At 41.6% G+C, this 27,919-nt stretch overlaps 1 protein-coding gene and 1 pseudogene across 5 annotated transcripts in view; one reads left to right on the plus strand and one right to left on the minus strand.

Moving 5' to 3' along the window:
* The window catches only part of ATRN (attractin), a 145,734-nt gene that overhangs the window by 34,412 nt on the left and 83,403 nt on the right, over window positions 1-27,919 (plus strand). For all 5 annotated transcript variants that reach the window (XM_075563931.1, XM_075563926.1, XM_075563928.1 and 2 more), the window contains exons 2-6: window positions 11,137-11,220; window positions 13,910-14,023; window positions 21,844-21,972; window positions 25,254-25,459; window positions 26,084-26,252. In XM_075563931.1, coding sequence (XP_075420046.1) covers window positions 11,137-11,220; window positions 13,910-14,023; window positions 21,844-21,972; window positions 25,254-25,459; window positions 26,084-26,252 — 702 coding nt within the window. The remainder of the gene's footprint in view (window positions 1-11,136; window positions 11,221-13,909; window positions 14,024-21,843; window positions 21,973-25,253; window positions 25,460-26,083; window positions 26,253-27,919) is intronic.
* LOC142422433 (mitochondrial glutathione transporter SLC25A39 pseudogene) lies at window positions 17,465-18,453 on the minus strand (annotated as a pseudogene).

Consider the following 27,919-nt stretch of genomic DNA (forward strand, 5'->3'; position numbering starts at 1 on the left):
GTAGTGCATAGAGAGAAATGTATAGGGTTATATGAGAGAAGAAAGGTATAAAATAAAGAAGCATTCACCTTGAGAAGCTAGAAGAGCAATTTAGTACATGGAAAGTACCTATGACCATTCCTATATCATCAATGATACTGTAAGAATTGGCCCAACGTTTAGTACTCGGCCCTTCTCCTTTCAAATAACTCTCCATAATTTCTGTGGTTATTTGTTGACTAATCACTAAAACATGCTTTTAACTCCCTGCCATCGAGTAAACGCTGACTCATAGTGACCCCGAGATCGGATAGACTATAACTCTTTACGGAACTAGAATGCCCTAGGTAACCTTTATGCCACCAGGAACTCAGGAAATTTCAAATTACAGACTAGCGAAATTTTAACGAAACAACACTAATGCAGGGAGTATGTGCAGAAAATTATATTTTTATACATTGCTGGTTTAAATGTGAATTATTTCAGTCTTTTGGAAAACAACTTGGCAACTTGGTTAATAATTAAAATTCATATTCCTTTTGGCCCAGAAATCCCCCTCCCTATTCTATTCTCAGAAATAAAAAGTAAGAGCATATGTATAAGTATATTCATTGCAGCAAGGTGCATAATGCCATCCACTTGAAAATGAAATGTCAATGGGGGAACCTCAACCCAAACCCACTGCCATCAAGTAAATGCTGACTCATAGCAACCCAGTAGGACAGTAAACTGCTTCTGTAAATCTTTATGGAAACAGAGACTCCTGTTTCTACTTGGAACCACTGACCTTTTGATAATTGCTTTGATTGTTACCTCAGTCTATAACCCACTACGGCACCAGCACTCTTCCAATAGGGGAAAGGTAAAAAGAAAATGATACATTCATCGTTCGGAATATATGAATGATTTAGATGAATATTCTTGAGTATTTGGAGAGCCTTCCCCAAGTTATGTTGAGTGAGGCAAAGAAAATGTAGAAATTTTTATAATAATCAGTTTGTGTGACCAAAAATGATTTAAGAGAACTATATCATAGTTTCATGAAAAGATATAGTCAATTATTATGCCCTTTCTAACGAATCCTTTAGGTGATGTATTATAAATTCTAGCATTTATGCCTGTTTATCACCCCATTTTGAAAGGCATTTCTGCTATGCTAATGAACATGATTAAGGTGGGATTAAATCTCCTTCTTTCTTAGTAGAGGGTGTGAACCAGGTCACCCATCCATTCCTTCCTTCTGGGTATGGTCTGCTGAAAGACAGAAATCCTCTGTGTACAAGAGCCATCTTCCAAGCACAGAGGCATCCCAGGATATCTGAAGAGGTGCCACCAGTGGGGCATGCTTGAGATCTCTCTCTGAAGGGTGGAGGTTGAGACCAAAGGCAAGGGCTGCAACACAGAGACCATTGGACAGAGGAAAGAAGCCAGGTGGAGACCAAAAGCCAAAGCAAGGAGATTGTGAGATAGAACAGAGAAGCGGCACTGACACTTTGAAACGGTCAGGCAGAGCAGGGGGCTGGCTTCCTGGCCCACAGAGGCTAGAGGCCAAAGGGCCATGTATCTGAGAGCCAGAGGACTGGAGGGAGACTTGGCTACTGGCCGAGAGGTATTGCTGTGGAGCAATGACTGTATCCTTACTTTTTGCTGATCCTGACTTGTGGAAACATGTTAACTTCCCTAATTAATCCCTGTTATTGTGAGTATTGTCTGTGAGTTCTGTGTGGCCATTGCAACAAATTATTAAACTCAGCCCAGAAGTAGAGTGGGAGAGAGACTGGGCTTTCTACTTCTGTAAATAGTTGCAGTCTCAGCAATCCACAGGGGGTCTCTTTGAGTCAGCAGTGACTCCTGGCAGTGAGTAAGTGAGAAGTAGAGTGCTGTAGTTGGTGTTGAATAGATCAGCAAGGATGGAGGGTAGAGGGATGTGTGAGCTCTGCCTTGTGGTAATAGGGAAGCCAGCTAAGAATGCTCTGTAGTAAAATGTTCATCATGTGAGAGGGAATGGGAGTAAAAGGAAACTGGAGAGATAGATTAAAAAAGAAATTATTCTTTAGTTAACAACAACAACAAAAAGCTTGTCTATGAGCATATTAGGATTTCAGTAACTTACTGTAAATGTGATTGTTTAAAGATAATCATTTAAAAGAAAAGTTATCTACAGCATTTTCTTTTAAAGTTGGTTCTGATTTATAGCTACTTGAACCTGCTCACATCCCCAGAAGCTCTTAGGAGCAAACGAAGCATAGTAGAAAGCCATAAAGCTTTTTGATCTGGAAGAGCCTAAAGCAAAGAATTAAGGAATGTGTATGCATGAGTGCTGCTGTGTGCTCACACATGTGGGTGTGCACACGCAATAGAGCAGTAAACAGGGAAATTTACTTACCTACCCAAAAGCTACAGTTTTCAAGCAGGTAGGCCCTGTGGTTAGTTGGTACTATTGCAGTGACCTTTGATTATTTTGTCATCCTTGCTGTTGTTGGCTTTGTGTTCAGGCTAGCAGCGTGCTGACTACAGTATATCAATTCTAACAAAGTCTAGGGAGAAGGATGGTCTCCTTTTGCATGTCTGTTACATTTTTTGAAACCAGATGTTGAGATGGAAGTTTGGATTAAAAATTACTTATATAATTCCTATGAAAAGAAGGAGCAGAAGAAACAATTGGGCAAAGAAAAAAGGTAAACTTTGATGCATATCTGACAGAGAGAGCTCTGGAGTGAGTGTTGCCTGTCAGAGTTGCCCCATGTTGGATTTAAATGCTCTGATCTTTAAAGCACCCGTGATGTGGGCTGCCCCAGGAAGGAGCTGACAGCGGTTTACCGTTTGATGACCACCAGCCTTTTTGCAGCTGGCAGCAAGCCTTTCCTTGAAGCATCTGTTGCTTGGCACATCTCAATGTTTACCACACTTCTTCTTTTTTTAACCGCATTTCTTAAGAACAAGAAAATAGTACTTCATCAGCCATCTCCTCACATCTAAGTAATTAGATCACATGCTGTCACCTAAACCAAACCCATTCCCATTTAATCACTTCTGACTCATAGCAACACTGTAGGACAAAGTGGAACTGTTCCCTAGGGGTTCCAAGACTAAAACTTTATAGGTGCAACCATCCTGATCTTTCTCCTGTGGAGCAGCTGCTGGATTTGAACTGCTGACCTTGTGGCTAGCAGCCCAATGTGTAACCCACTATGCTTCCAAGGCTCTGCCATGCTGTGACAGAGAATGATAGATACATGTGTTACCTTTTCTCTAGCAAAAGGATTCTTGATTTTTTATTTTTTGTGCTGAGTACATGGTTATCAGGAATAAGCACATTTCTCAGCTTTCCTTACCTTTTTGTTAATGAGATATTTGATAGTAAACTAAAAAGTATTGATTGCTACAAAATTTTAGAAATCTTTATTAAACAAGCATATTCCAAATGTGAAAGTATTGTTTCTAGATACATCCTTCATCTAGGTATATATGTATTTCTGAAGGTGGTATTTGCCTCTCCAGCCCTTCAAAGAATTCTGCACTCTTTAATTTACACCCCATCAAAATGGCAGTTTGGGCATCCTGGAGCAAGGCAAGTGTTCAGTGTTCTTTGAGTTAGAGGAATAAGGTGAAGTCTAAAGGGGAAAGATTAAGGCTCTGTAGTAGATGGCGCAAGGTTTTCTAATGAAATTTTCACAGGACAGCCCTCGCTACCCTCTAAGGGTGAGCACCTGTCCTAAGGGGATGAAAAAAAAATCCCTTGGCACAACTTTATTGGCCCTTTCCTTCCGGGAATTTTCAGTTTTCTTAAAACTTATTTGTAGTCAACTCCATGATAGCTGGTGTCTTTTTAGAAAATCCATCAGAATTATCCCTTTGGAATCTCAAGAATCAGTCACTATACCCTTACGCCTTGAATGGAACTAGCCCAGCAAGAACTTCCAAAGTCACTGTCCTGATTGGATATTGCTTTGTGGATCTTAATCAGCTAACTAACTAAAGATTAGTTAGTGCAACGCTTTTAACACTCCCCTAGCTGGAAGCTTACTGAGGTGCAGATGTTCACTTAAAGTTGAAGATGCCAAACCCTGTGCCATCTTCAGTAGCTGTCACATCGATGGTAATTCTGTGGGCTTCTTCCACTCATTTAGGATTTCAGCAAAGTTGATGCTCTTCTCTATCTTTGAGGTCTTCCAAACCTTCCTTTAAATGCTTTATCCACCTTAAAAAAATGTTTTAGGTGAGGCAGCATTCCCATAAACTTGGTGTAAAGCTTCAGTGATTTGAGAAGATGTCCATTTAAGTTTTGTTTTAAAATGGGGTGTTAGCCCCAATTCAAAACTATAGTTCTTCAGGACGTAATGCCAAAATGACCATTTTGACTTGGTGTAGTCGAAGAGTGCAGAATTCTCCCCCCCCCAAAAAAAAAAACACCCTGAAAAGGCTCCAGTGGGCAGAGCTTTCTTAGTGGTATGCATTTTCCTGCTAGGTGATCATCCAGTAACTCTCTTGAGTTAGTACACCCAGTGGCATCTCCTAGGAAGGTTCTCTCTGGTCACAGTGAATTTTTTCGTAAAAGCAGTTTCACTAGAACCTCGGGGTTTTTTGTTTGTTTGTTTTGTTTTGTTTTTTGGTGATGGCCAATTTAAGAGAATAGCATGTGGCTGTGAAATTTTGTTTCCTGCCCAGGAAAAATGCCACAGAAACTGTTGCGATATTGAACAGTTTCCAAGGACAACACTATGAAAACTCAAGTGTACTAGTGATTTTCTCATTTCAAAAAAGGTGAAATGTCGATTGATGACAAACCTCATTCTGGATATCCATCAACTTCCCAAATGGATGAAAATGTCAGCTCATCGTGTATTTGGAGTTCGTTCTACCAGGTCAGACTGTTAAATAAAGCTTTTTATTTAGAAGTTCTAAAAAGATAGTATAACAGTGTATGCAAAACGGGCCGGAATCAGGGCAGACAGGGAACTGATTTTGCCATCATAACAATACACCTGTTCATATAGCCATCTCAGTGCACCAGTTTTGGGCAAAAAACAGCATGCCTCTCTAGCCCCATGCACCTTACTCACCTGACCTCACTCCATGCAACTTCTTTTTGTTTCTGTGAATGAAGAGAGACATGAAAGGACAACTATTTGATGACATAGAAGAGGTGAAAGAAAAACAATAACGGAGATGTTGTCAACTTTCCAAACAGATGAGCTTGAAAAATGTTTCTAAGAAGGGAATCGTAGATTTGACAAATGTATGAAGTGTAATGGAGAGAATTTTGAAGGTGATAAGGTGGTTTTGTAAGAAAATTTAAATACATAGCTTTGAAAAACTAATCTGGTTTTTTTGGGGGCATATATCTAGAAGCAACAGCTTCACATTTTGATAGACTTATTTAGTAAAAGGTTGTACTATTTTGTAGCATTTTAAAAATCATTTTATTGGGGGCTCATGCAACTCTTATCACAATCCATCCATCCATTCATCCATTGTGTCAAGCACATTTGTTGCCATCATCATTTTCAAAACATATTCTTTTTATTTGAGCCCTTGGTATCAGCTTCTCACCCCCCTCCCTCACCATCCTCCCCCACCCTCCCTCCCTCATAAACCCTTGATAATTTATAATTTATTATTATTTTTCATGTCTTACACTGACTGATGTCTCCCTTCACCCACTTTTTTGTTGTCCATCCCCTGGGGAGGGGGTTATAGGAAGATCATTGTGACCGGTTCTCCCTATCTCCCTCCACCTACCCCTTACCTTCCTGGGATGGTTTCTGTCAGGATTGGTCCTAAGGGCTTTATTTGTCCTGGATTCCCCGTGCTTCCAGCTCTTCTCTGTACCCGTGTACATCCTCTGATCTAGTCAGATTTGTAAGGTAGAATTGGGGTGATGATAGTGGGAGGGAGGAAGCATTAAAGAACTTGAGCAGCAGTTCTCAACCTGTGGATTATGACCTCTTTGGGGGTAGACCGACCCTTTCATAGGGCTCGCCTGATTCATAACAGTAGCAGTATTACAATTATGAAGTAGCTACAAAAATAATTTTTTGTTTGGGTGGTCACCACAACATTGTGAGCTATATTAAAGGGTCACGGCATTAGGAATGTTGAGAACCAATGAACTAGGGAAAGTTGTATGTTTCATAGGTGCTACACTGCACCCTGACTGGCTCGTCTCCTCCCCACGACCCTTCTGTACAGGGATGTCCAGTTACAGAGGGGCTTTGCGTCTTCACGTCACACTCCCCCTCATTCCCAATAATAGGATTTTTTGTTCTGAGTCTTTGTTGCCTAATACCTTATCCTATCGACCCCTCATGATCACACAGGTTGGTGTGCTTCTTCCATGTGGGTTGCTTCTCAGTTAGATGGCCGCTTTTTTATCTTCAAGCCTTTAGGACCCCAGATGTTTAAAGGCTTGAAGGTAAATAAGCGGCTATCTGGCTCAGAAGCAACAAAGCCCACATGGAAGAAGCACACCAACCTGTGTGATCATGAGGTGCTCAAGGGATCAATTATCAGCATCATAAAACAAAAATTCATATTGTGTGCTCACCTCTCTGATGTGATCGCTGAAGACAAACAGGTGCATAAGCAAAGGTGGCGAAGAAAGCTGATGGTGCCCGGCTATCAAAAGATATAGCATCTGGGGTCTTAACGGCTTGAAGGTAAACAAGCGGCCATCTAGCTCAGCAACAAAGCCCAGATGGAAGAAGCACACCAGCCTGTGCGGTCATGAGATGTCAAAGGGATCAGGTATAAGGCATCATCAGAACAAAAAATTATACTGATTGGGGGGTGGGGGGGAGTGCAGAGTGGAGACCCAAAGCCCATTTGTAGGCCACTGGACATCTCCTTACAGAAGGGTCTTGGGGAGGAGACGAGCCAGTCAGCATGTGATGTAGCAACGATGAAACACAACTTTCCTCTAGTTCCTAAATGCTTCCTCCTACCCCACTATCATGATCCCAGTTCTACCTTAGAAATCTGGCTAGACCAGAGGATGTACACTGGTACAGATAGGAACTGGAAACACAGGGAACCAGGGTGGATGATCCTTGCAGGACCAGGGGTGTGAGTGGCAACACGTGGAGGGTGGGTGGGTTGGAAAGGGGGAACCGATTACAAGGATGTACATGTGACCTCCGCCCTGGGGGACGGACAACAGAGAAGTGGGTGAAGGGAGATGTTGGACAAGGCATGATATGACAAAATAATAATTAATAAATTATCAAGGGTTCATGAGGGAGTGGGGAGCCGGGAGGGAGGGCGAAAATGTGGAGCTGATGCCAAGGGCTTAGGTGGAGAGCAAATGTTTTGAGAATGATGAGGGCAACGAATGTACAAATGTGCTTTACACAATTGATGAATATATGGATTGTGATAAGAGTTGTATGAGCCCTTAATAAAACTATTAAAAAAAAAGACCCCAGATGCTATGTCTTTTGATAGCCGAGCACTATCAGCTTTCATCACCACATTTGTTTAGTAGCATCATTATTTGACTTACCTACATATATACATATATGTAGCCATATACACTTATGTATATACTTATGGTTACAGATTTACCTTGCTATAGATTAAATCGTGCCCCTCAATAGTGTGTCTATAGATTGAATCGTGCCCCTCAATAGTGTGTCAGCTTGTCTGGGCCATGATTCTTACGGGTTTGACCTTTATGTAATGTGGTGGTTACTTAATGATGGAATGATCCCCTTGTTGCTATTTTACGTGATCAGCCCTGTTCTAATGTAAGGGGACTGGGGGGAATCCTACAGCACCCTTAAGCAGCCCTGACTGGTGTTACGATAATTTCCCTGAGGTAGTCCCTTTTGTCTTAAAAGAAATAAAAGGGAAAAGGGGGACCTACTACCACCAAGAAAGAAGAGCCAGGAGGGGAGCACGTAATTTGGATCCAGTGTCCCTGTTTTGGGGCTCTCTTAGACCTAGGGTAAGATTGATGCCAAGACAAAAATTCAGGCTGGATAAGGACCTTCCTCCAGAATTGATAAGGAAATCCTTCTCTAGAAATGTTTCTCCTTTTCTACTTCTGTTTTCAGGGGGAAGGCTTTTGGTCTCTCTTCTTTGAGAATAACGTTGGAAGTTGGCTGTGTATATATGCCTTTAATACTTTGTTGTGTTGTTGGTGAGAGTTTACAGAATAGATGAGGTTTCCATTAAGCAATTTACAAAATTGTTCAGTGACATTGATTGCATTCTTCATAGTGTATAGACATTCTCATTGTTTCTGTTCTGATTGTTCAGTAATCTTGCTTCCCTGCCCCTACCCACTCATCTTTTTTTAAAGTAATTGTTGACTATTTGATCTCCATGTAGATGATTTTTTAAGGAATGCAGTACTTGTGATAATAGTTCTTATTTTGTGAGCTGATCTATTATTTAGTTAAAAGGTAACCTCAGGATAGTTTTTGTTCAAGGCTTAAAAAATATCCCAGGACAATAGTTTTGGGAAGACCTTTGGTCCCAACTGGTCTAGTAACTTGAAGGTTTATTCTGCTTCTCTTCTACCCGTTCTGTCAGGATCCATCTGTTGTGGCTCTGATTCAAAATGGTATTGGTAGCTGGGCACCACTGATGAATGAAAACCTCTGGCTTAAGGCTGGATGAGGCCGTGTTGTGATGGGTAGTTTATCTTGCAAAGTAACTATCTTCTCTGAGTCTTAGGCTTTCTTCTGGGCCATAGAATCTTAAACTAGAAAAAGTGAAATGTATGGGTGGTAAGTGATAAACTGTAGATCCCATGGACATAGAGTGACCAAGAGAACTAAGCTAATGAACTAGAGAGAAAAGATGTATTGGTCAGAGGGTAGAATGCTTAAAATGTAGATTTAATGAGCAAGGAGTGGGTGACTTTAGTCATTAAAAGGCAGGATTGGCTGAAGGTGGTGTTCCTCATTAAAAGAGAGGGTTGTTTGTGGTTAGGTTGAGAAACATAGATTGCGTTTGGATGCACTGTCTTGGATGCTGATGCAGTAGAACGGACGACAGTGAACTAGGTGCTGCTATCTCAGTGCATAAGGAATTGCCACTGGGGTGCGACTAGATGGCTTGGGTACTAAGACAGGCCGATCCAAAAGAAGCATTGGAGAAGTAGAAGCCTGACATTGGCAAAAGTGAAGAAAAATGATCTGGAAACAAAGACATAGTGTCCTTCTTAAAAACTAAAAGTTTCTATATATCAAAGATATTAAACACAAAGTATAAAAAAGTAACCAGAAAATATATTTATAGCACATTTAACATATAAATGGGTAGAATATTTAATATAAAAATTCTTACTCCATATTAATTTGAAAAAATTAACTTGGTAGCAAAATGAGCCAAAAAATATGAATTTTCAGTTTACAAATGGCCAGACATAAAAAGAGACTCAAGATCAGCACAAAGCCAATTTTTTTAGGTGGATAGAGGTCAGGCATACTCTTGACAGCAGGTGTCCCCCAATTTCATTATCTGCTCTGCTGGGTTCAGTAATTTGTCAGAGTGACCACATAGAATTTACAGACCACACTCATAATTATGTTTATTGGAGAAGTAGCAGGCTCAGGACCAGGGTCAATGTAGAAGTAATCAGATACAGCTCAGGAAAACAGAATCAAGTTCTTTGGCTAGGCTGTTTCCAACCAGGACAGCTTTCAGCTCCTTTCTCTAGCTCAGTGGTTCTCAACCTTCCTAGTGCTTCAACCTTTTAATACAGTTCCTCATGTTGTGGTGACCTGCAACCGTAACATTATGTTTGTTGCTATTTCATAACTGTAATTTTGCTACTGTTATGAATTGGGCGACCCCTGTGAAAGGGTCTTCGACCCCCAAAGGGGTCGCGGCCCACAGGTTGAAAACCTCTGCTTTAGCTGGTGGCCTTACTCTTGGCCCCTTGGCCTCACTAGACCTCTCTAGTCCTTACTTCTGCTGTTTGTGCTCTCTGGACCTTGCCTCTTTCCTGTTCAGGCAAACAGCTCTTGGCTCTGCTGACCAGTGCCTGGAGCCACCCCACTCTGCCAACAAGCCTCCTATCAGAAGGCCCTCAACTCTCTCTCTATAGGGCAGCAAGCACCACTGCAGCCATTCACTTGGTCTAGTGATTCCCTCTGCTCGTGTTGCTGCTACTGACCTGCACTGGTGTGTGTTGTCTTCTGTGCTGTGCACTTGATCTGTACTATAGCTCTTAGGAGGTTGCCTCTCTCTCTTATTGCCTCTCTCTGGAAAATCTTTGTTGGAGTAGCAGCTTATATAACCAAGCTTTATATCATTTTCAAGACATAGCTTTCCTACTGGGCCACAAACCAATCAATTCCTGCAAGGTTATGTAATCTTTTTGGGTGGTTTCATCTATCCTATTTGCATAGTCAATTGACTGATTCTCACAAAGTACATAAAATAAGCCTAAATACTCAATTTTGGCATAATTATAAACCCAAGGTCAGCTATAAGTAAAACTCATTGCATTGTAACATCATGTTGTTAAGACCTAAAAATTAAAAATATTAATTAACTTTAGGCTTGCATGAACGTGGCAATGCAAGTGCTAATGTACATTGTTCTAGAAGTGGTGTAGATAGCCACTTCAGAAACAGCAGTTAAATAAATGACTACAGTGACCTGTTGTGTGTTATGCCCTGATGCACCTGCCTAGCACAATTCCCCTGTCTTCAGTGTTGTATCTCAAATGCATTCTACTTGTAACTGGGGAGAGATGTTGCAGTCTGCTTCCATAAACATTACAGCCATGGAATACCCTATGAGATAGTTCTCGGTCTGCCTGCTAGGGTCACTGTGAGTTGGAGTCAACGCACCAGGCTTACTTGTAATGGTAACTGTGGTATTCTTATTTTTAAAAGCTATTTCATATTTATAATAAGTTCTTGGTCATTTTCATGGTACATAGTATGATCTTTCAGAAAGATTTTGATAATGTACTTATTTCTATTGGTTTTAATATTTTTATATCCTTTATTTTAAATATGTGGTAAGAACTTGTTTTATTCAGATTTGTGTAACAGCTATTGCAGATATAACTACCATTTTATGGTAATAGTAAGCTGTGTGCTCATAATGCGTAACTTGGGATTGTCTGGAGGGTAAATAAAGCTATTTTAAATATGAGAAATTCTGATGGATTTAAGCTTTTTATTTAAATTACAGACTAACTGGATCTTCAGGGTTTATAACAGATGGACCTGGAAATTATAAATATAAAACGAAGTGCACTTGGCTCATTGAAGGACAGTAAGTAATAATGGTTTCCTTTTTCTTTAGGGTAGAACTCAGTATGACATTATTTCTCTTAGAAATGAAATTAAGGATCTGTAGCTTAAAATACTTTAATATTATTTTATTATGTAAATTTTCATTTGGCAGGTGAATTTGAGTTTTTTATTTCCTTGATCTTCACTGTTGATTAAAAAGAGATTTCAAGGTCACAGATGAATTGCATACATGTGAAATTTGTATATTTTCAACTGTAATAGTTTAAAAAGCAATTGCATGGTTTTAAAACTAACATTTCATTGTGTCTTTGGTGAAGGCTTACCTAACGGTCTAGGCTCCTACTCAGTGTCTCCTTGGTCTAGTGGCCTTGGTTATAGTCTTCACAGTGCCTTGATATGCTCATTGTTTCTGTTCTGGTTGTTCAGTTTCCACTAATCCTGTTTCCATGTCCCCACACATCCTCACCATTATTTTAAAGTTGACTAGTCTCAAATAGGTGATTTTTCAGATGTATAGTACTTATGGGTGATCTTATTATTTTTTACAGCCCATTTGTTAGTCAGCTATAAGATGACCTTAGGGATTCATTTCCATTCAAGGTTTGAGGAGTATCTCTGGGCCCTAGTCCTGAAGAGACTTCTGGTCTCAGTCAATCCAGTACATATATTTTCTGTTGTCAGGGCGATCTGTTGTTGCCCAATTTAGAATGGTTGGTAACTGAATACCATCTAGTTCTTGTGGTCTCGGGATAGATAGGCCATGTTTCACGGAGACACTATTGAGTACTTTTTAAAGTTTATTTAAAAACCACTAGCAAATTACAATGTGCCATTTTTCTCAATATTTTTATTGTAGGCAAGAAAGCCAAAGTGATTCTGAATTACCAACAGTCTCCCTGGTTCCCTTTATTCTTCCAGCTGTTGCCTTCTTTTGCTCCTTTCTACACAATAAACTTTTAATGCAATGTCGCTCAAATTTTTATCACTATACTCTTAAACTTAATATTTTTGTTTTTATGGATCATGTTTGCTATATTAGAAATTAATTTTAAAATATTATTTTTAGAACAGCAATAACAAACCTACTGCATGTTAGTACAAGTGACATATTTATGGAAAAAGCTCCACCTACATTTAAAAAATTAGTGAAAAGAATAGCATTGTTTTACATTTTAAAAAATCTCTGCAAGGTATCTGAATGAACACATTTGGTACATTCACTTTGCTGTGATATGTTATTGTGGTTAAAGTACATGAAGAAAATCAGGCCTCACCTGACTCTTGTAGAAAGAAAGAAGCTTGCTGTGTGCTCTCTGTCACAGTATCAGTCCACTTTTTGAACTCTGTTACATTAAAATACATTGGTTTTCTTGCACATGGCTCTTTTACCCATGCATGTTTTCGTAACATGATGCATGTTTACATCTGCACTGCATTGATTACTACAGTGAGCAAAATAGCTCATTTAACAATCTAAAATTAATCCTTCAGGTAGCCCAGTGATTTAAAATCAACTAAAGGAAAGCTTCCCCACCACAGATATTTTGTATGTAATCTTCTGTTACTGTAATAAGTGAAAAAGCCATGTACTTCACAAAGAATCTAAAGGACGTGTATTTCCATTGACAGTACCATTTCTTAGCTTTTAAATAGAAAAATCTTTAAAATTAGGTGTTTCATAATTAAAACATCAATTTTATGTCAATTTTACAAATTTCTCATTTATGAAAAAAATGAATAATTTTATTTAAAGGTTTCCAAAATACCTTGTCAAAACAAGCTAAAAACCAGAAATGGAGTAAACTAGTATAAACCACCTCTTAGCATTACTTTCGACAAAATACATAGCCAATAATTTAGGTAAAATACCTACCCCCTTTTACAGTGTTCGTCTAGTCAGACAGACTAGCTAAAATGCTCTGGGCATTCCACATAACCCACAGAGCCTCAGTGTCCCATCTAATCAAATGAGGACACTGGACCACTGCCCATCCACGTCCCTCCCATCCTACGAATGTATGTGTCCAAACCACAGCCACCAAGTTAATTCTAACTCATAGTGGCCCTTAAGAGCAGAGCAGAATGACCCCTTTGGGTTTCCAAAATTGTACAAGAAGGTTTTATGCTATCTGTATGTTTCCATCATTCTTTTAACCTTTTAGGGGCTAGTGGCTATCGTGCCTTTAAACTAGGGTTAAAGTTATAGCATAGAAAAACTCCTTTAGAGCAAAATAAAGTTTACATAAGCAAGTGTTCAAAATGTGTACTGCCCATGTATAGCAGCCTGAAAAGTCCTGGATGATGTTCTCTCTCCATCCCAAAGTAAAATACATTTTTTTAATGCTAGGAAGAAATATGTTATATCATGTATTGTCCGACTAGAAGCTGGTTTGTTAGGTTGATGAGTGTGTCTTTCCTGAAACAATAATGTTGAAACAGCTGTGTTTATTTCATTTTTAGTGAAAAAATCTTGTCTTTTTTTTAAGTCACCCCAAATTGGTACAGCTTCAAAAAGTTGTTATGGGGAAATGTTTAGCAAAATCATCGTGTGGAATAAATCTTTACTCAATGCTATCTTGTACACCAGAACAGACCTGGTTGGTCTCTTCCATCAAAGAACTTACCATCCTGAGGGGAAGGCAGATGCTAGGTGTGTCTGATGGTAACGATGACTAGTTTGTTATAAATTGCTGTTTTATTCTTTTCAGGCCAAACAGAATAATGAGACTTCGTTTCAATCATTTTGCTACAGAGTGTAGTTGGGACCATTTGTACGTTTATGATGGGGACTCAATTTATGCACCACTCATTGCTGCCTTTAGGTAAGCTCAATCATCTAGATACTAGTTAATCACTATTTGTTTTCTGGGTTTAAACTTACTTTTTAAACTGCATTCCTAGTGGATTTAACTTTATTAGTTCTTCACCTGCTTATTTCCTGGAAAGAGTAGTCAGCCTAGACGCCAACCTCTTGTGTGTTAGTCTTGGTCTATCTCTACCTATAGGTAAGTTTAAAGTCACACTGTTTGACCTTCCTCTTCAGTTCCTTGACATGTACAATTTTGAAAATAGTGTCAGGTTTACCTGCGCCTCTTTATAGTAGTGAAGCTTACATGTTTTGTGAGTAATTTTTTGAGTAATTATTATTTCTCTGAAGGAGTTAAATCAGGTACTATGCCCACAGTCTTCCTTGGTGACTCGTATTTATGCAGGAGTTATTTGTTGAGTTTAGATATTGTGTGCCTGTAAGGGTATTTGTATATGTGTGCTACTGTAGCTTAGGGAAACTTTTTGGAGGGATTCACATGAAATGGAGAGTAATTAATTGCTACAAATGAGGAACATATTTTGTATTGATTCTCCCTACCTCCCCCCAACAAATACATTCTATATTAATAATTTAGCAGAACAACGCAGTTTAGCACCAAATATATCTGGTGTTTAGGATTGTTTTGGTGTTTTAGTTTTCACTAACAAGAAGTAGCTGTGTTGTATATTTTGGTTTTGAATATTTGAGAATTCAAGATATTTTTCTTCTGTATACTTGCTAATTTTTTTATTTTATTTGATTGTTTTAGGTGAAAATTTGCACAGCAAATTAGTTTCCCATTCAACAATTGGCACATAAGTTGTTCCTTGATGTTGGTTCTCTGCACTGTGTCAGCATTCTCCCCATATCCCCCTGCTGTCGCCCTTTCTATCTCTCTAGCTGGTTATAGCAGCGCTGGTGTTTCCTCCAGATTCATTCATCCATGCTATGTTTCATGGCTTCGAAAGCATTTATCACTGCATAATATTTCATTGTTTGTATGTACCACATTTGTTTGCCCATTCATCCATTGATGTACACTTCCCAACCTTGTGGTTTTGTGACTGGGACTGCAGTGAACATGAGTGTGCATACACCCGTTTGTGCCACTATATTTATTTTTCAAGGATAGAGAGCTTAAATCAAATACCTTTTTCTAAAATATGCATTCCCATAGGAAACCAGAGTTGTCAGTTTTATTGCCATCTGCAACTGGCTTTATTGATTCCTTTCCCTCAAACATTTTACTTTCCTGACTTTAATCAGTTCAACAAATATTTGTGTGTTCTTCACATGGGCTAGTCTGCATGATGACCCATGCGGGTGAGGGAGGTAACAGAAAGTAAACAGTGCAGTATGAGCTAAAGGGCAGGCATCAGGGAACTACAGTGGCCTTGGTTTCTGTCAGCCCTCCTAGGCACAGAAAGCTCTCTGACATATCTTTGAATAGAGCACCAAAGCCATTTGGGGGGTCTCAGAGGTTCACATGTGCATCCCGAGGATCGGCAGATAGGCCGTGCTGGGCGTTTAAAATGGCATTGGTTAAGTGCTGCGTCTTGTATATCTTTAGGCCGTCATTTGAAGCATACTTTACAATATAGCCTGAGGTACCAAAAACTGTAACACAAGTACAAAAAATAGGTATGGTAGGGTATCTTGATAGCACTTGTTGGGGGTTCACTTGTTATTGGGTTCATTAATCAGATACTCTTCTTTGTACCAGACACTTTGAATCAGCTCACTAGTAGCTCTTGTCAGGTGTATCCAACCTGTACTTCACCTGCACCATATGGTGTATTTGATGTGCAGACATGTGAGTTCTATATCAACAAGCAAACAAGCATAAAGCTATAATTATTCTACTCAGTGGTTCCGAAGAGAAGTCAAAGGATATTGGTAGACCAGAACTCTTAAAGAGTCCTGTTTAAAATGGGCTGATCAGAAAAAGGAATGCATTATTTTAAGAGTTACTTATGATATATTTGAGTGTACATATTTTAAGATTTTCTAAGTCATTTCTAAAATGTGTGAAAATAGGTATTTACCAATTGAAATTTGCCTAAGACAGAAAACTCTTTAAGACCTGCATGTGCAAAAAAATTGAGAACCCCTGTCTCCGACTATAAGAAGCTGTCTCTGTGGGGGTCTTAGGAGTACTGTCGGCAGAAGAGCTTTGGTTAATCATCAGCATGGAGGTAGGCTACTGGATGCCCAAAGTAGAGGGAGCCAGGGACCAAGGACCATAAATGAAAGAAAAGCCACAGCCAGTTCTGGAGATGTGGACTTTCAGTCAGGGTTCTGCCTGTGCCTCTGTGTGAGCTTGAGTGTTCTAGACCTTGGCTCCCATTACCTAAAATGAGAGCCTTGGGTGTTAGTTCTCTCTGGGGCCATTGCAAATGGTGGTTTTTAATGTGACTCTAAGCAAGTCAAACTTGAGAACCACCGGCTCAGTTCATCTCTTACGTCCCTTCTAGCTTGGCGACATGGTTTTTGTGGTGAATTTGACAGGCGTGGAGTAGGTGCTCAGTGAGGGTCTGGTGGGGAGATAAAGAGATGCTGGTAGTGGTGAATGGAGTAGGTGAACATTGTGCCTCAGAACTTTCTGTAAAAGAATTAGAGTTTGCTTTTGAGGAAGGTCCTATATTGGGGCAGTTGTGGAGGCCATGGAAAAGAGCTGGTAGAGGACGTCCCATGAATGCAGGGCTCAGTCAGGGTGTCTAGCTTCTTAATTGAACCCATACTAATCAGACTGTGACACTTAGAAGGAGGCATTGGGAGGCAGTTCTTTTATGTTCTGGGACCCTCTTTCATCACTTGAAGGTGTAGACCACAGGTTCCTAAACCCACTTTTAAAGGTTTCTAAACCCACTTCTCAGAAAACAAATTGCTCAGTGCCCCGTTGGCAATGAAAGACTTTGAACTCTAGGCCGTAATCCAGGATAAAGTGTGAACATCTGCTTTTGCAGCCCCACTGTATGGTTTCAATGCCTCCCTGGAGGACTGGGTTGCTCGTTTTGGGAAACACGGATGCAGACACTTGCCCCTACCACTGGGTCCTGTCTTCTTCTTTTTTTTTTTTTTCATCTTCAGATGTAAGGAATTAATAGAGGTAGGGGAGACTGAGGCAGGCCCAGTTACAGCAAACATACAGGGGCAGGGAGGTGGGGAGAAGGTAGCAAATTTGGTCTTGAACTTGGGTGGGTAAGAAAGTGAGGATCCTTGAGTCTGGGGTGTGGGGTACAGCAGGAAGAAGGCCCGGTCTGAGGAGGGCCTGAGGATGGTCCGGTGGGGGGGAAGCCACAGGGCCTGCCCCTCGGTGCTGAGGAAAAGGCACTTGGCTCAGTCTCCTTCAGCCCACAGCCCACCCGAGGAGATGGGAGTCCCTGAGCCCCTTTCAAGGGCCTGGCAGCCGCTGCTGATTGAGCTTCTGGAAGAAGCTTTTGCCAAACTCGTAAGTGCTGATCATAATGGCACAGGAAGGGGCGGCCTTGATGATCGGGGCAGGAAGCCTGCAAAGAGCCCTTTGGTGCCGGACTCGGCCTGGATCCTCCGCAGCAGCACCCAGGTGGAGTCAACCCGTGGTGGCCTCACTCTCAGAGCCTCCACTGTGCCCAGCGCGACTTGGCGCTGAGTCTTCACCACATCGAAGGGCAGAGTCAGGATGGCTGCCACCGTCCCTGAGATTCTGCCAAGCTCAAAGCTGATGCCCACGGATGTCTGGTCCTTTGGCCTGGGCCCACTCAGCCAGCTCTTCACCAGCTCGTAGTTGAACCAATACAGGGCTGAGAAGGGCACATCCCGCAGGGCAGTGGGCCCCCAGCCCAGCCACAGGGAGCGCCAGCCGCCCCTAGCCACTGCGGCCTGCACAGAGGCGCCCAGCTCCCGATAGGACACATGCTGAGCCTGTAACTTCGTCCTCACCAGCTCCAAGGGGCTGACCACAGTCACAGTGCCCAAGTGGGCCAGAGTGCCAGCCACCATGGGGGCATAGAGGTCAGAGGTCAAGGCTCGGTCGCACAGGAAGGTCTTGAGTTGGTCATACGAGGTGAAGTAGATGGCAGTGGCAGGCACAGTCATCACCAGGGTGGCTGGGAGGCCACTCCACAGGGTCCTGGCGCCCTCGTGCCGCACAATCTTCACAAAGGCATCCATGGTGCCGGTGAACCGGGTGGGGTCATGAAACCAGGTGGCGCAGCGCGCGCTGTGTGGGCACAGGTAGAGGGGCTCCAGGACACCGTTGCAGTGCAGGAGGCACTTCCCTGTGGGTTGGAGAGAGGAGGGCAATTTGGTGTAGGAGACGCTCCAGAGTCTAGAGGGCGGCTTCAGTTCGGTGGCCACCGAGGGGCGCTGGGACTGCAGACGCACCTTCACCACGTCCAGGGGCGTCATGAAGAGAGAGGTGACCACTGCTCCAGCGCCCGAGGCCACCATTTGTTGGAGGGGGCTAATTAGCCCCCCGGGTCCTGGTCAACCATCTTGCGGTCTCAATCCTGACTCTAGGCCGGTGCTCGCGCGGCGCGGCGCCGGGAACCGGGCGGGCCCATAGGGGCTCCGCTGCCGGAGCACGTTCCGCGGGCGTCCGCCCCGCCAGAGGCCTCTGCTTGCTTCGGGTCCTGTCTTCTGATTTAAGTAAATGACTTACCCGTTGCCCTTGAGGAGGCTAGTCTTGCAAGGAGTAAAGAATGCCAAATCAAGAATCAATATTAAATTTATGTGCCGGGGGGCTTCAAAAAGTTTCATTTTTCCACAAACAGCCCCTCCCCCATATTTGAAATAAAGTTATATGTCACTAAAGACTCCAAGTTCATTTTAATTTTACTTTCCCTCCTTTTTTTTTAAAAGCCACTCAGACCAATAACTAGGTCCAAGGGATAAGGAATCTGGATGAATTATTATTAAAGTCTGTGAGCTTTCCATGAACTTTTTGAAGCTCTGTGTACAGTGTTGTTGGTAAAGTAGGGTTTCATTCCAAGAGAGTTTATGCCTACCTGGGACTGTCAGGTTGAATGGCCAGTTCATTTAGGTGATTTTTCACAACTAATGCTAAACACTGGTATTAGATGTTTAAACTAAATGATAGTGAAGATCCCCAGGGCAGGGTGCCCTGAATATGTTCAGATTGAACAGCTGGCTGCAGCCTGAGCTACGACTGCGTTTATTTACTTATCTCTGGGGGAAGTAGGAGGGAGCTGGGGGTGGCACAAGGCCACCAGCTGATGGCACGTCTGTAGCATCTCCACCCACACACCTCCCATTGCCTTACACTCTGGGTTGAGACCATGTTTGTGCTCATTTACTCTGTACAAGTTTATTTTTGTCATTAAACCAGTTGTTATATTTTCACACTAAAATGAGCTGCTGGAAGAAGTTAACATACTGCAAAGCTCTTACCGTTGCATGGTTTTAAAGTGAAGAAGCAAATGCCTAAGCCTGTGGGATTGTGGGGAAGGAAGCTGTTCTGCTTCTCTTGTGACTTGACTCTACCACCTTCTTGGCCTTCGGTCTGCCACCCCCCCCCCCAACACCAATTCTACCATTCACCCTACATATTTAAGTGTCCATGTAAATAGCTATATTCGCCATTGCTTGTTGAGCACCTACCCAGAGACACTTCACTTTATGTGCTTTCAAGCTCAATTGTCATCACATCACTGTGAGGAAGGTAGGCGTTTCTCATTGTGCAGGTGGGGAAACTGAGACTCAGAAGTGTCAGTGACATGTCCAGGCATATGTCACCATGATCGGTGCTCTTGTCTCCTTGATCCTAAAATTGTTGTGAAGGTAGGAGAGGGTGCAGGGTCTCTCATATGGCTGGATCCTCCTGATCCTCCTGACCCTTCCAGTGGTGCTATCTCTAATGGGAAGATTGCTTTGGGCATAAATGCTCCTTTCTAGACAGTCTTTCCAGCTCTTTCAAGTACTTAAACAAAGCAAAGAAACAAACCTGCTGCCATCAAGGTAATCCAACGCATAATGATTTCTGTACAACAGAGTTGAACTGTCCCATAGGGTTTCTGAGGTTGTAAATAGTTTCAGAAGCAGTCTTCCTCATGTTTAACCCCCCGGAGTAGCTGTTGGAGCAGGCCAGCACATAACTCACAGTGTAACTAGGGTTCCCTCGTTAAGTTCCTATTAGCCCCTTCAGTACTGAAAGATCAACACCAGTTGTTTGGTTGATGTCAACACATGGTGATCACATGCTTGTCAGCATAGAACTCTGTTCCGTAAGATTGTCAATGGCTGATTTTTTAGAAGTACAAGGGGGTTTCAGAAAAAACATCGCTATAAAATCATAGAAACCTTTATTACACAAAAATATCAAAATAAGAAGCTATTGTTTCTCAACATATGCTCCACTTAAGTCTATGTAATTCTCAAGGCAGTGTTTCTATCCTTTTAACTCTTCCCCGAAGACTCCTGTACCTTGTCAAAACAATATTTTGGATATCCTTGAGGGACTAAAACTGTGTTCCCTTGAGTTTGGGGAACAAAAAAAAAAGAAGTCTGAAGGGAGATTAGGGTGTGGGATCAGATTTCCCAGGGAAGCTCTGGCATAGGATGAGTAGATAATGCTTGTGATTGAGAAAAAAAACTTACTTGGCACATTTTCCTTGCCTTTTCTTCATCACTGCAGTTCTCCATGAAAATAAATGAATATATATAATATATATTAAGCCTCCATAGTTGTCCTGTGTCCTTAAAGAAATCCTATCATGATTACTTCTTTTGGAATTTCCCCCAGTCAGCACAACCTTCTGAGCTGACCTCTCTGCCTTGAATTGAACTGGCCCAGGAGAGCCCCTGGGAAGCCTCTGTTTGGATTAGACCTTTTTTTGAAGGCACCACAGTAAGACCAAGACAAGTGTGTTGCTGAGAGAGCTTGTCTCAGGCGCCCACAGGTTGTTTAAACACATTTTGTTCTGAATGTGTGAGCTGGAATCCACTCTGCTGTCAGACTCCTTGTGAGATCAGCTAAGCTGAAAAGACATGCTAATAATGTTGGGACTAGGCTGTTTAGATTCTTAATTTTTTAATTTAACTTTTTATTAGAAGTTAAAAGTAAATTTTTAATAGTATATATTTAGCATTCATCAACTTGAAGTTTGTTTTACACCATTTTTCAATGGGATATTAGAGTTTTATTTAAAAGAAAAGGGATAAGACCATCTCATTTCAGATACCTTTCAAAATACAATCCAGTATGAAGAGGAGCCTGGCAAAGGATGTGCATCCCCTTCTCAGAGGATCTGGAACTGGAGAGCAGGATATTAGTTCCTGGTTGCCATGTACTTGATGCTGATTAATGGAGACCCCAAAGAGCCCTAGTAGCATCGTGGTTGCACATTGGTCTGCAGCCTGCACAATTAGCAGTTTGAAACCCCCAGCCTCTCTGAGGGAGAAAGATGAGACTTTTTCTACTTCCATAAAGATTTCGTCTCAGAAACCTACAAGGAAAGTTTCATTCTGTCCGATAAGGTAGCTATAAGTTGAAACCGAACTTATGATAGTCACAATGCTGAGCTCGTGTGTCAGGTACATGGTGCTCAACAGGGTTTGTAATGGCTGATTTTAGGAGAGGAAATCACCGGACCTTTCTTCCAAAGACTCAGACCTCCAACTTTTCAGCAGCCAAGGATATTAACTGTTAGTTCCACCCAGGGATTCCAGAAAGGGGAAATGGCAGTAGTTATTGATCTCAGCATTTGCCCCTCTTCCTGAGTGTAGTTTTTCAAGCTGTGAGGATGGAGTCCAGTTTGGAATCTGGGCCTGCCACAATGTGCACTGTCTGTGACTGAGCTGATCACCTTTTTGAGAAATGTGTTTTCTTTTCAGCGGCCTCATTGTTCCAGAGAGAGATGGCAACGAGACTGTGCCCGAGGTGGTTGCCACATCAGGTTATGCCCTGCTGCATTTTTTTAGTGATGCTGCTTATAATTTGACTGGATTTAATATCACTTACAAGTAAGATATTTTATGTCTGATATTTGTGATTCTACTCAAAAGTATATGCTTTGTCTTATAATAATATTAAAATAATATTGAGGATTTATTGTGTGCCGGGCATTGTGCTAAGCAGGGGCCAGAAAGGAAGTTCCAAGAAGGCGGGAGCTGCCATCTATAGGACTGAACAACTAAAGAGGCACTGGGAGGCCAGTGGCCTAATGGGAACATAGTTCAAGATAGAAGTTTAGTAGACAGGGCAGTGCAAGTGGGGACAGTGTGTGATGTGTATTATGGAAGGAGAAATGGGAGATGCAGGCCGATGCCAGGGCTTCTCAAACTTCAGAATGCACAGAGTTTCCTAAGGACTGTTGAGGCACGGATTCAGCTACTCTAGCCCCAGAAAATCTGGTTCAGCAGGACTGGGGCCTCAGAAATTCTTGACTTTGCCGCTGCTGCCTGTCTATGGTTCACATTCTAAGTAGCGTTGGCTGGGCCATTCACCAAGGCCCCGTGTTGGGTTCCCTGTAGGTTATCAAGGGTGAGAAGGTGCACTGCGGCAGCCAGCTTGACTGTTGCCAGATCTTTCCTTGTAGCAGCCTGGGGAGAGCAGAGAAACTTTCCAGGATGGGAACATGCCAAGAGAGGGCAATTCAAGCAACGCTCGTCACTGGCAACTCTACTCCAGTGCTAGAAAGCTCTTCTAGTTTCGTGCCCTGTGCTCTTCCCAGGATTATATGTTCTTACCTTGATTGATCCTTTCTGGAAGATGGTGTAGAGCATAGGTTCCTAAACTCATTTGGCCTACGGCACCCTTTTCAGGGAAGGGGGACAACCGACTTAGAGCCCCTCTAGCAGTTACGAACGTTTCTATTATGTACCATGACTCAGGATACAGTGTAGGCTTTTGCAGCCCTCAGAGTGTGGTATCGTCCACTTGGAGAAACACTGTTCACGGAAGGCTTGAGCAACTCTACAAGCCAAAATTCGTGTTTATTACATGAAGGGATGCAAGATTGTTCCTAAATTTCATTATCTCCTAGATCCCGAGACCTATGTTAACTCTAGGTTAAAGTCCAAAGACATTTTGGTAATCCCAACCCCATTGCCCTCACATTCATTGTGATTCACAACAACCTTACCTAGAGTTCCTGAGACTTTGCAGGAGCAGACAGCCTCATCTCTCTTCTGCGGAGCAACTGGTGAGTTTCCAGCTCAATGTGCAGGAACCCTGGTGGCACTGTGGGTTCGAGGTTGGGCTGCTAATTGCAAGGTTGATATTTCAAACCCATCAGCTGCTCATGGGGAGACATATGATTTTTCTGCATCCCTTGAGATTTACAGTCTCAGAAACCCAATAGACAGGACCACTATGAGTTAGACACAACTGGATGGCAGTGGGGTTGGCTTGGGTTGTTTTTTTTTTTTAAGACCTTATGAAAAGTCACTTAAACCAGGCTGTTTATTCCCAGAAGAATACTTAGAAGGCACATACATGAATATTATTACTCATTTCCAGGTGCCCTGAGGCTGCACTGAAGCTTCTCTCTGGACTGACTCAGCGGGAGCAGTCCTGAGGTTTTCACTCCAGCTGCTTAGATGTTTGCTGGTGTTCTTTGAAAGGAAGAAAAACCACAAATAAATTGTATTTGCACACACATTGACACTTCACCGTATTTCTCATTCTAATTCATGTTTTAAGTATAGAGAATTAGACTAATTTTCTCATTACCTCATTTCACCAAATGAAAGTCATTTTCTCATTATGCAATTTAGATAAATGTACAAGCAAACACTCATACCTGTCATTTTGACGTTTTAGAGATTTTAAATATATTTTGCGTTCTGAGATTTCTGTGCAACTCTTTGCTCTAAAGAGTGTTGAAAACGATGTCTACTGGCATCTGAATAGAGAAGTTGACTTATAGGGAGAAGTTGAAGTTTTGCTGACCCTCCTTTTTGTTGTTCAGTAATACCACATTTTGGTTGTGTCCCTGTCCTCATAGATGATGATTAAGTGTATGTGTAGCAAATTATAGTCTGATATTATTACTGGTACAAGGAATAGGTTTTGAACACATAATGGAAATATTTTCCCTCAGTTTTCTTGTAGGTCATTAAAAAATGAAGAATGATTGTTGCAGCTATTTCAGCATAATAAGTCAAATATGAAATAACTTAGACTTGATCTTTTGTGAGCTATTTCCTTACAAAGGACTACTTCTCAATAAAACTTGCCTAACTGACGTTTTACATGCATGTATTATTACATAGACTCTCGGTGACACTTTCTAGAGGTGTACAGTTTAATAGAGCTTTTCTAATTGTTAATTTACTTACAGTAATAAGATTTTAGAATAATTATTATAGGAATAAATATTCTTTGTTATCGAATTCTTTTTCTTGGAGCTTGAAAAGTAGGTATATGTATTTACTACAACATAACTTATAAAAATACTACATACAAATTTTATGTAATCTGATGGTTGTAAATCTTACCGCAACTGATATTATGTGTAACTGTTAATGTTAGTTGGCTTGTTTTCATAATTGATTCCCAATTTTCTGATATGCTAAGATACAAAACTTATTAGGAGTTGGTTTTTGTTTCCCACCCTCACTCCTTAGAAGAAATCTAAACTCTTAAAATATTTCAACACTGCAGTTATTCTCCCTTTAAAATATTTGAATTCTGTCCATTCAAGGTGTTATCAATACAGTTGTCTTAAGTTGCATTTAGGACATACACTAGAGTTCAATAAACTGCTGCACTGAGTTAAATTGGTCCTTCCTTTTCTTCTGTCTGAAGTGAACCAATGCACTTAATCAGGAAATGAAAATACGCTGACGTGGACAGTCATCGTGCACATTTTGAGAGACTGTCCAGATGGACATGTGCCTGGAGGGTGGTGGTGCATCACTGGTGGTTTGTTTTCATTTCTTCCTCCCCAAAGTAGGAAACATGCACTAGACGGTTTTGTAGTGCTTGTTCTGTGTGGACTTAAAAGATTTGGGTAGCTATCCCATCCTTGAAAAGTTAAGTCTGAGTCCTCTTGCCCAAACCTCTTTTTACCATGTCTTGTTACTTAACTTGCCTCTTCCTGTAAGACTGCAGGGTTGATTGGATGCCATTGCCTGCACCTCAGCCCCTAGCTTTGCAGTGTTGAGGGCCCCATTTGGGCTCAATGGTAAGTAGTGCGCTTATGGTGATGAATGTGCTGGAGAAACAATGAGTGAGACCTTGTGATAAATCAGTTGCATCCTTGCTCTGTGTTGACTTGATTTCCCCCTTGTTTTCATAGTTTTGACATGTGTCCAAATAATTGCTCAGGCCATGGAGAATGTAAGAGCAGTAACAGCAGTAGCGCAGTTCAGTGTGACTGCTACGAGAACTGGAAAGGTGAAGCGTGTGATACTCCTCACTGTGCTGATAACTGCGGGTTTCCTCACCACGGCAGCTGCACTTCAAGTGACGTCAGGGGGTGCTCCTGCTTTGCAGAGTGGCAGGGTAAGAGTCTTCCTTTTTTGCTTTCCTTTCAATTCACAGGATGCTCTCAGTTGAAATTTTAAATTGAGTTTATTTGAGTGTATTTACTATTTATATTAATCAGTTTTCAGGTAGCTTGGAAGCTTTCTTATCCCTTTATTCAGCTTCTTTGAAATCTAGTTTCAGAGACTGTGGTCTCTAAAATTGGTGAGCTTAACTTTTTGGTAACTGCTTCGTGAAAATTGGAGAATTGCGTGCCAGCCATAAGAGGACTTAGCAGAGAACCAATCTGGGAGCTAGGATAAGAGTAGACAAACCTTTTCTAACTCAGTTCAGAGAAAATTGGAGACTCTTATGCATTAGAATGCTGCCTCGCCAATAATCTACAGGAATAGATAAGTAAAGACGCTTTAGGGACTCTTTAAGAGGTGAATGATGACGGCCGTTACTGACAGTGATTTTCTTTGCAAACTTAACCTTTCCTTAGAAGCCTTTACTTTGGAAGGAAATGCATTCGTTTCAACACTTTTTTCAGGTTATTCTGTAATTGCTGCTTGATGTCCTTCCTGATAGGTCATTGGGTAATTCTGGATGCAATCATTTGAAAGCTCTATTTTTCTGAACCTGTTCATTATACATTATTAGGCCCTGGATGTTCGATTCCTGTACCAGCTAACCAGTCATTTTGGACTCGAGAGGAATATGCTAGCCCTAAGCTCCCCAGAGCATCTCATAAAGCTGTGGTCAATGGAAACATCATGTGGGTTATTGGAGGATATATGTTCAACCACTCAGATTACAGCATGGTTCTGGCGTAAGTTGTTTCATACGTTTTTGCAAGAGACTTAGTTCTCCATTTTGAAAATGTACAAAATATGGATAAGCAAAAAGTAAAGAAGTAATCATTTATCATTCTACTACCTGAGGAAGATCCCTGTTAATATTTTGGTTCTCGTTTTCCAGATTTTTATGACATTTGCTTAGCTTCAAAAACTGAGAGCCACAAAGATTTGTTGTCCAGTGAGCAAAAATTCATCCTTTCCACAGATTGTCGGGCCCCTGAGACTTTGGCTTGGGCACATATGTGTGTTGCCGTTGTTGTTAGGCAGCCGTGTCACTCCAGCTCAGAGCGACCCTGTGTTCAGCAGAACACAGTGTTCACAGTTAGGGTTGTGGTTGAGCTCACTCTTGCAGCCACTGTGCTTCTCCACCTTGTTGAGGGTCTTCCTTCTGTTCACTGCCGTCTCCATAAGGCTCCTCAGAAGTAGACAGTTTATTCTTTCTCCCTAATTTGTTCTGTGTGTGGAAGCTCTGCTGAAACCATGGGTGGCTCTACTGGTATGTGAAATACCAGAGGCTTAGCTTCCGGCATCACAGCGCTGCTCAGACCACTACAGTTCAACAAGCCAACAGATCAGTTCATCGGGGTTACTTTCTTTGTTCTTTATTTAATTAACATTCCCATAAGTCGAGTGATTTGAATTCATAGGGTTAGCATTGATTATCAGCGCACCTATGCGTGGAATGTGATAGTGGAAATTGTGCCAGTATGTAATACTGCCCAGGGATCAACGTGCATTTGCTAATATCATTGCTGCTTATCTTGAAGCTAGAATGTGTTGCTGCTGTGAAATTATCCATGACAATTCACTTCTAAAAGAAATTTATGAAAATTTGTTGGTGCTAGCCTATGTGATCATGAGGTGTCCTTGGGATCCGGTATCAGGTATCAAAGACCTGGAACAAAAAAATCATATCAACGTGAATGAGGAAGAGTGCAGAGTGGAGACAATTAGACATCCCCTCACAGAAGGGTCACAAGGAAGAGACAAGCCAGTCAGGGTGTAGTATAGCACCACTGAAACATATGACTTCTAGTTCTTTAATGCTTCCTCCCCTCTCCATTATCGTGACCCCAATTCTACCTTACAAATCTGGCTGGACCCGAGTATGTACACTGGTACAGATAAGAGTTGGAAACACTGGGAATACAGGACAGATGACCCCCCTCAGAATCAGTAGTAAGAGTGGCGATAACAGGAGGGTGGAGGGAAGGTCTAGAGATGGGTTCTCCTTTTCCCTAGTGAGTCCAGAGGAGGCCAAGTATAGCCTCCAGGCCTTTTGTTCCGTTAGGTGTGAATGGCGAGTGACAACTAACTAGTTTGATGTTTGCTCGAGGGATGCTGAAAATATTTTGGAACTGGATGGTAGTGGTGATTACACAGTTCTATTTTTTAAAAAACTTATGAATTATACATTTTTTAAAGGGTGAGGTATATGATAATGTGAATTCTATCGCAATATATTTAAAATTTTTAATTCAGACACTAAAGAGTACAAAGTGACAGTACTGTACAATTCAAGAAGAGACTAAACAAATTTGGGATGTGGGGGAGGGGGGCGTGGGAAACAGTAGTTGCTGAAGGTAAGGGAATTGTGATTGCTGAAGGTTAGGGAATTGATTTGAAAAGCTCAAGATCT

The sequence above is a fragment of the Tenrec ecaudatus genome, chromosome 12 (genome assembly GCF_050624435.1).
Source record: "Tenrec ecaudatus isolate mTenEca1 chromosome 12, mTenEca1.hap1, whole genome shotgun sequence".
In the NCBI taxonomy this organism is placed as follows: domain Eukaryota; kingdom Metazoa; phylum Chordata; class Mammalia; order Afrosoricida; family Tenrecidae; genus Tenrec; species Tenrec ecaudatus.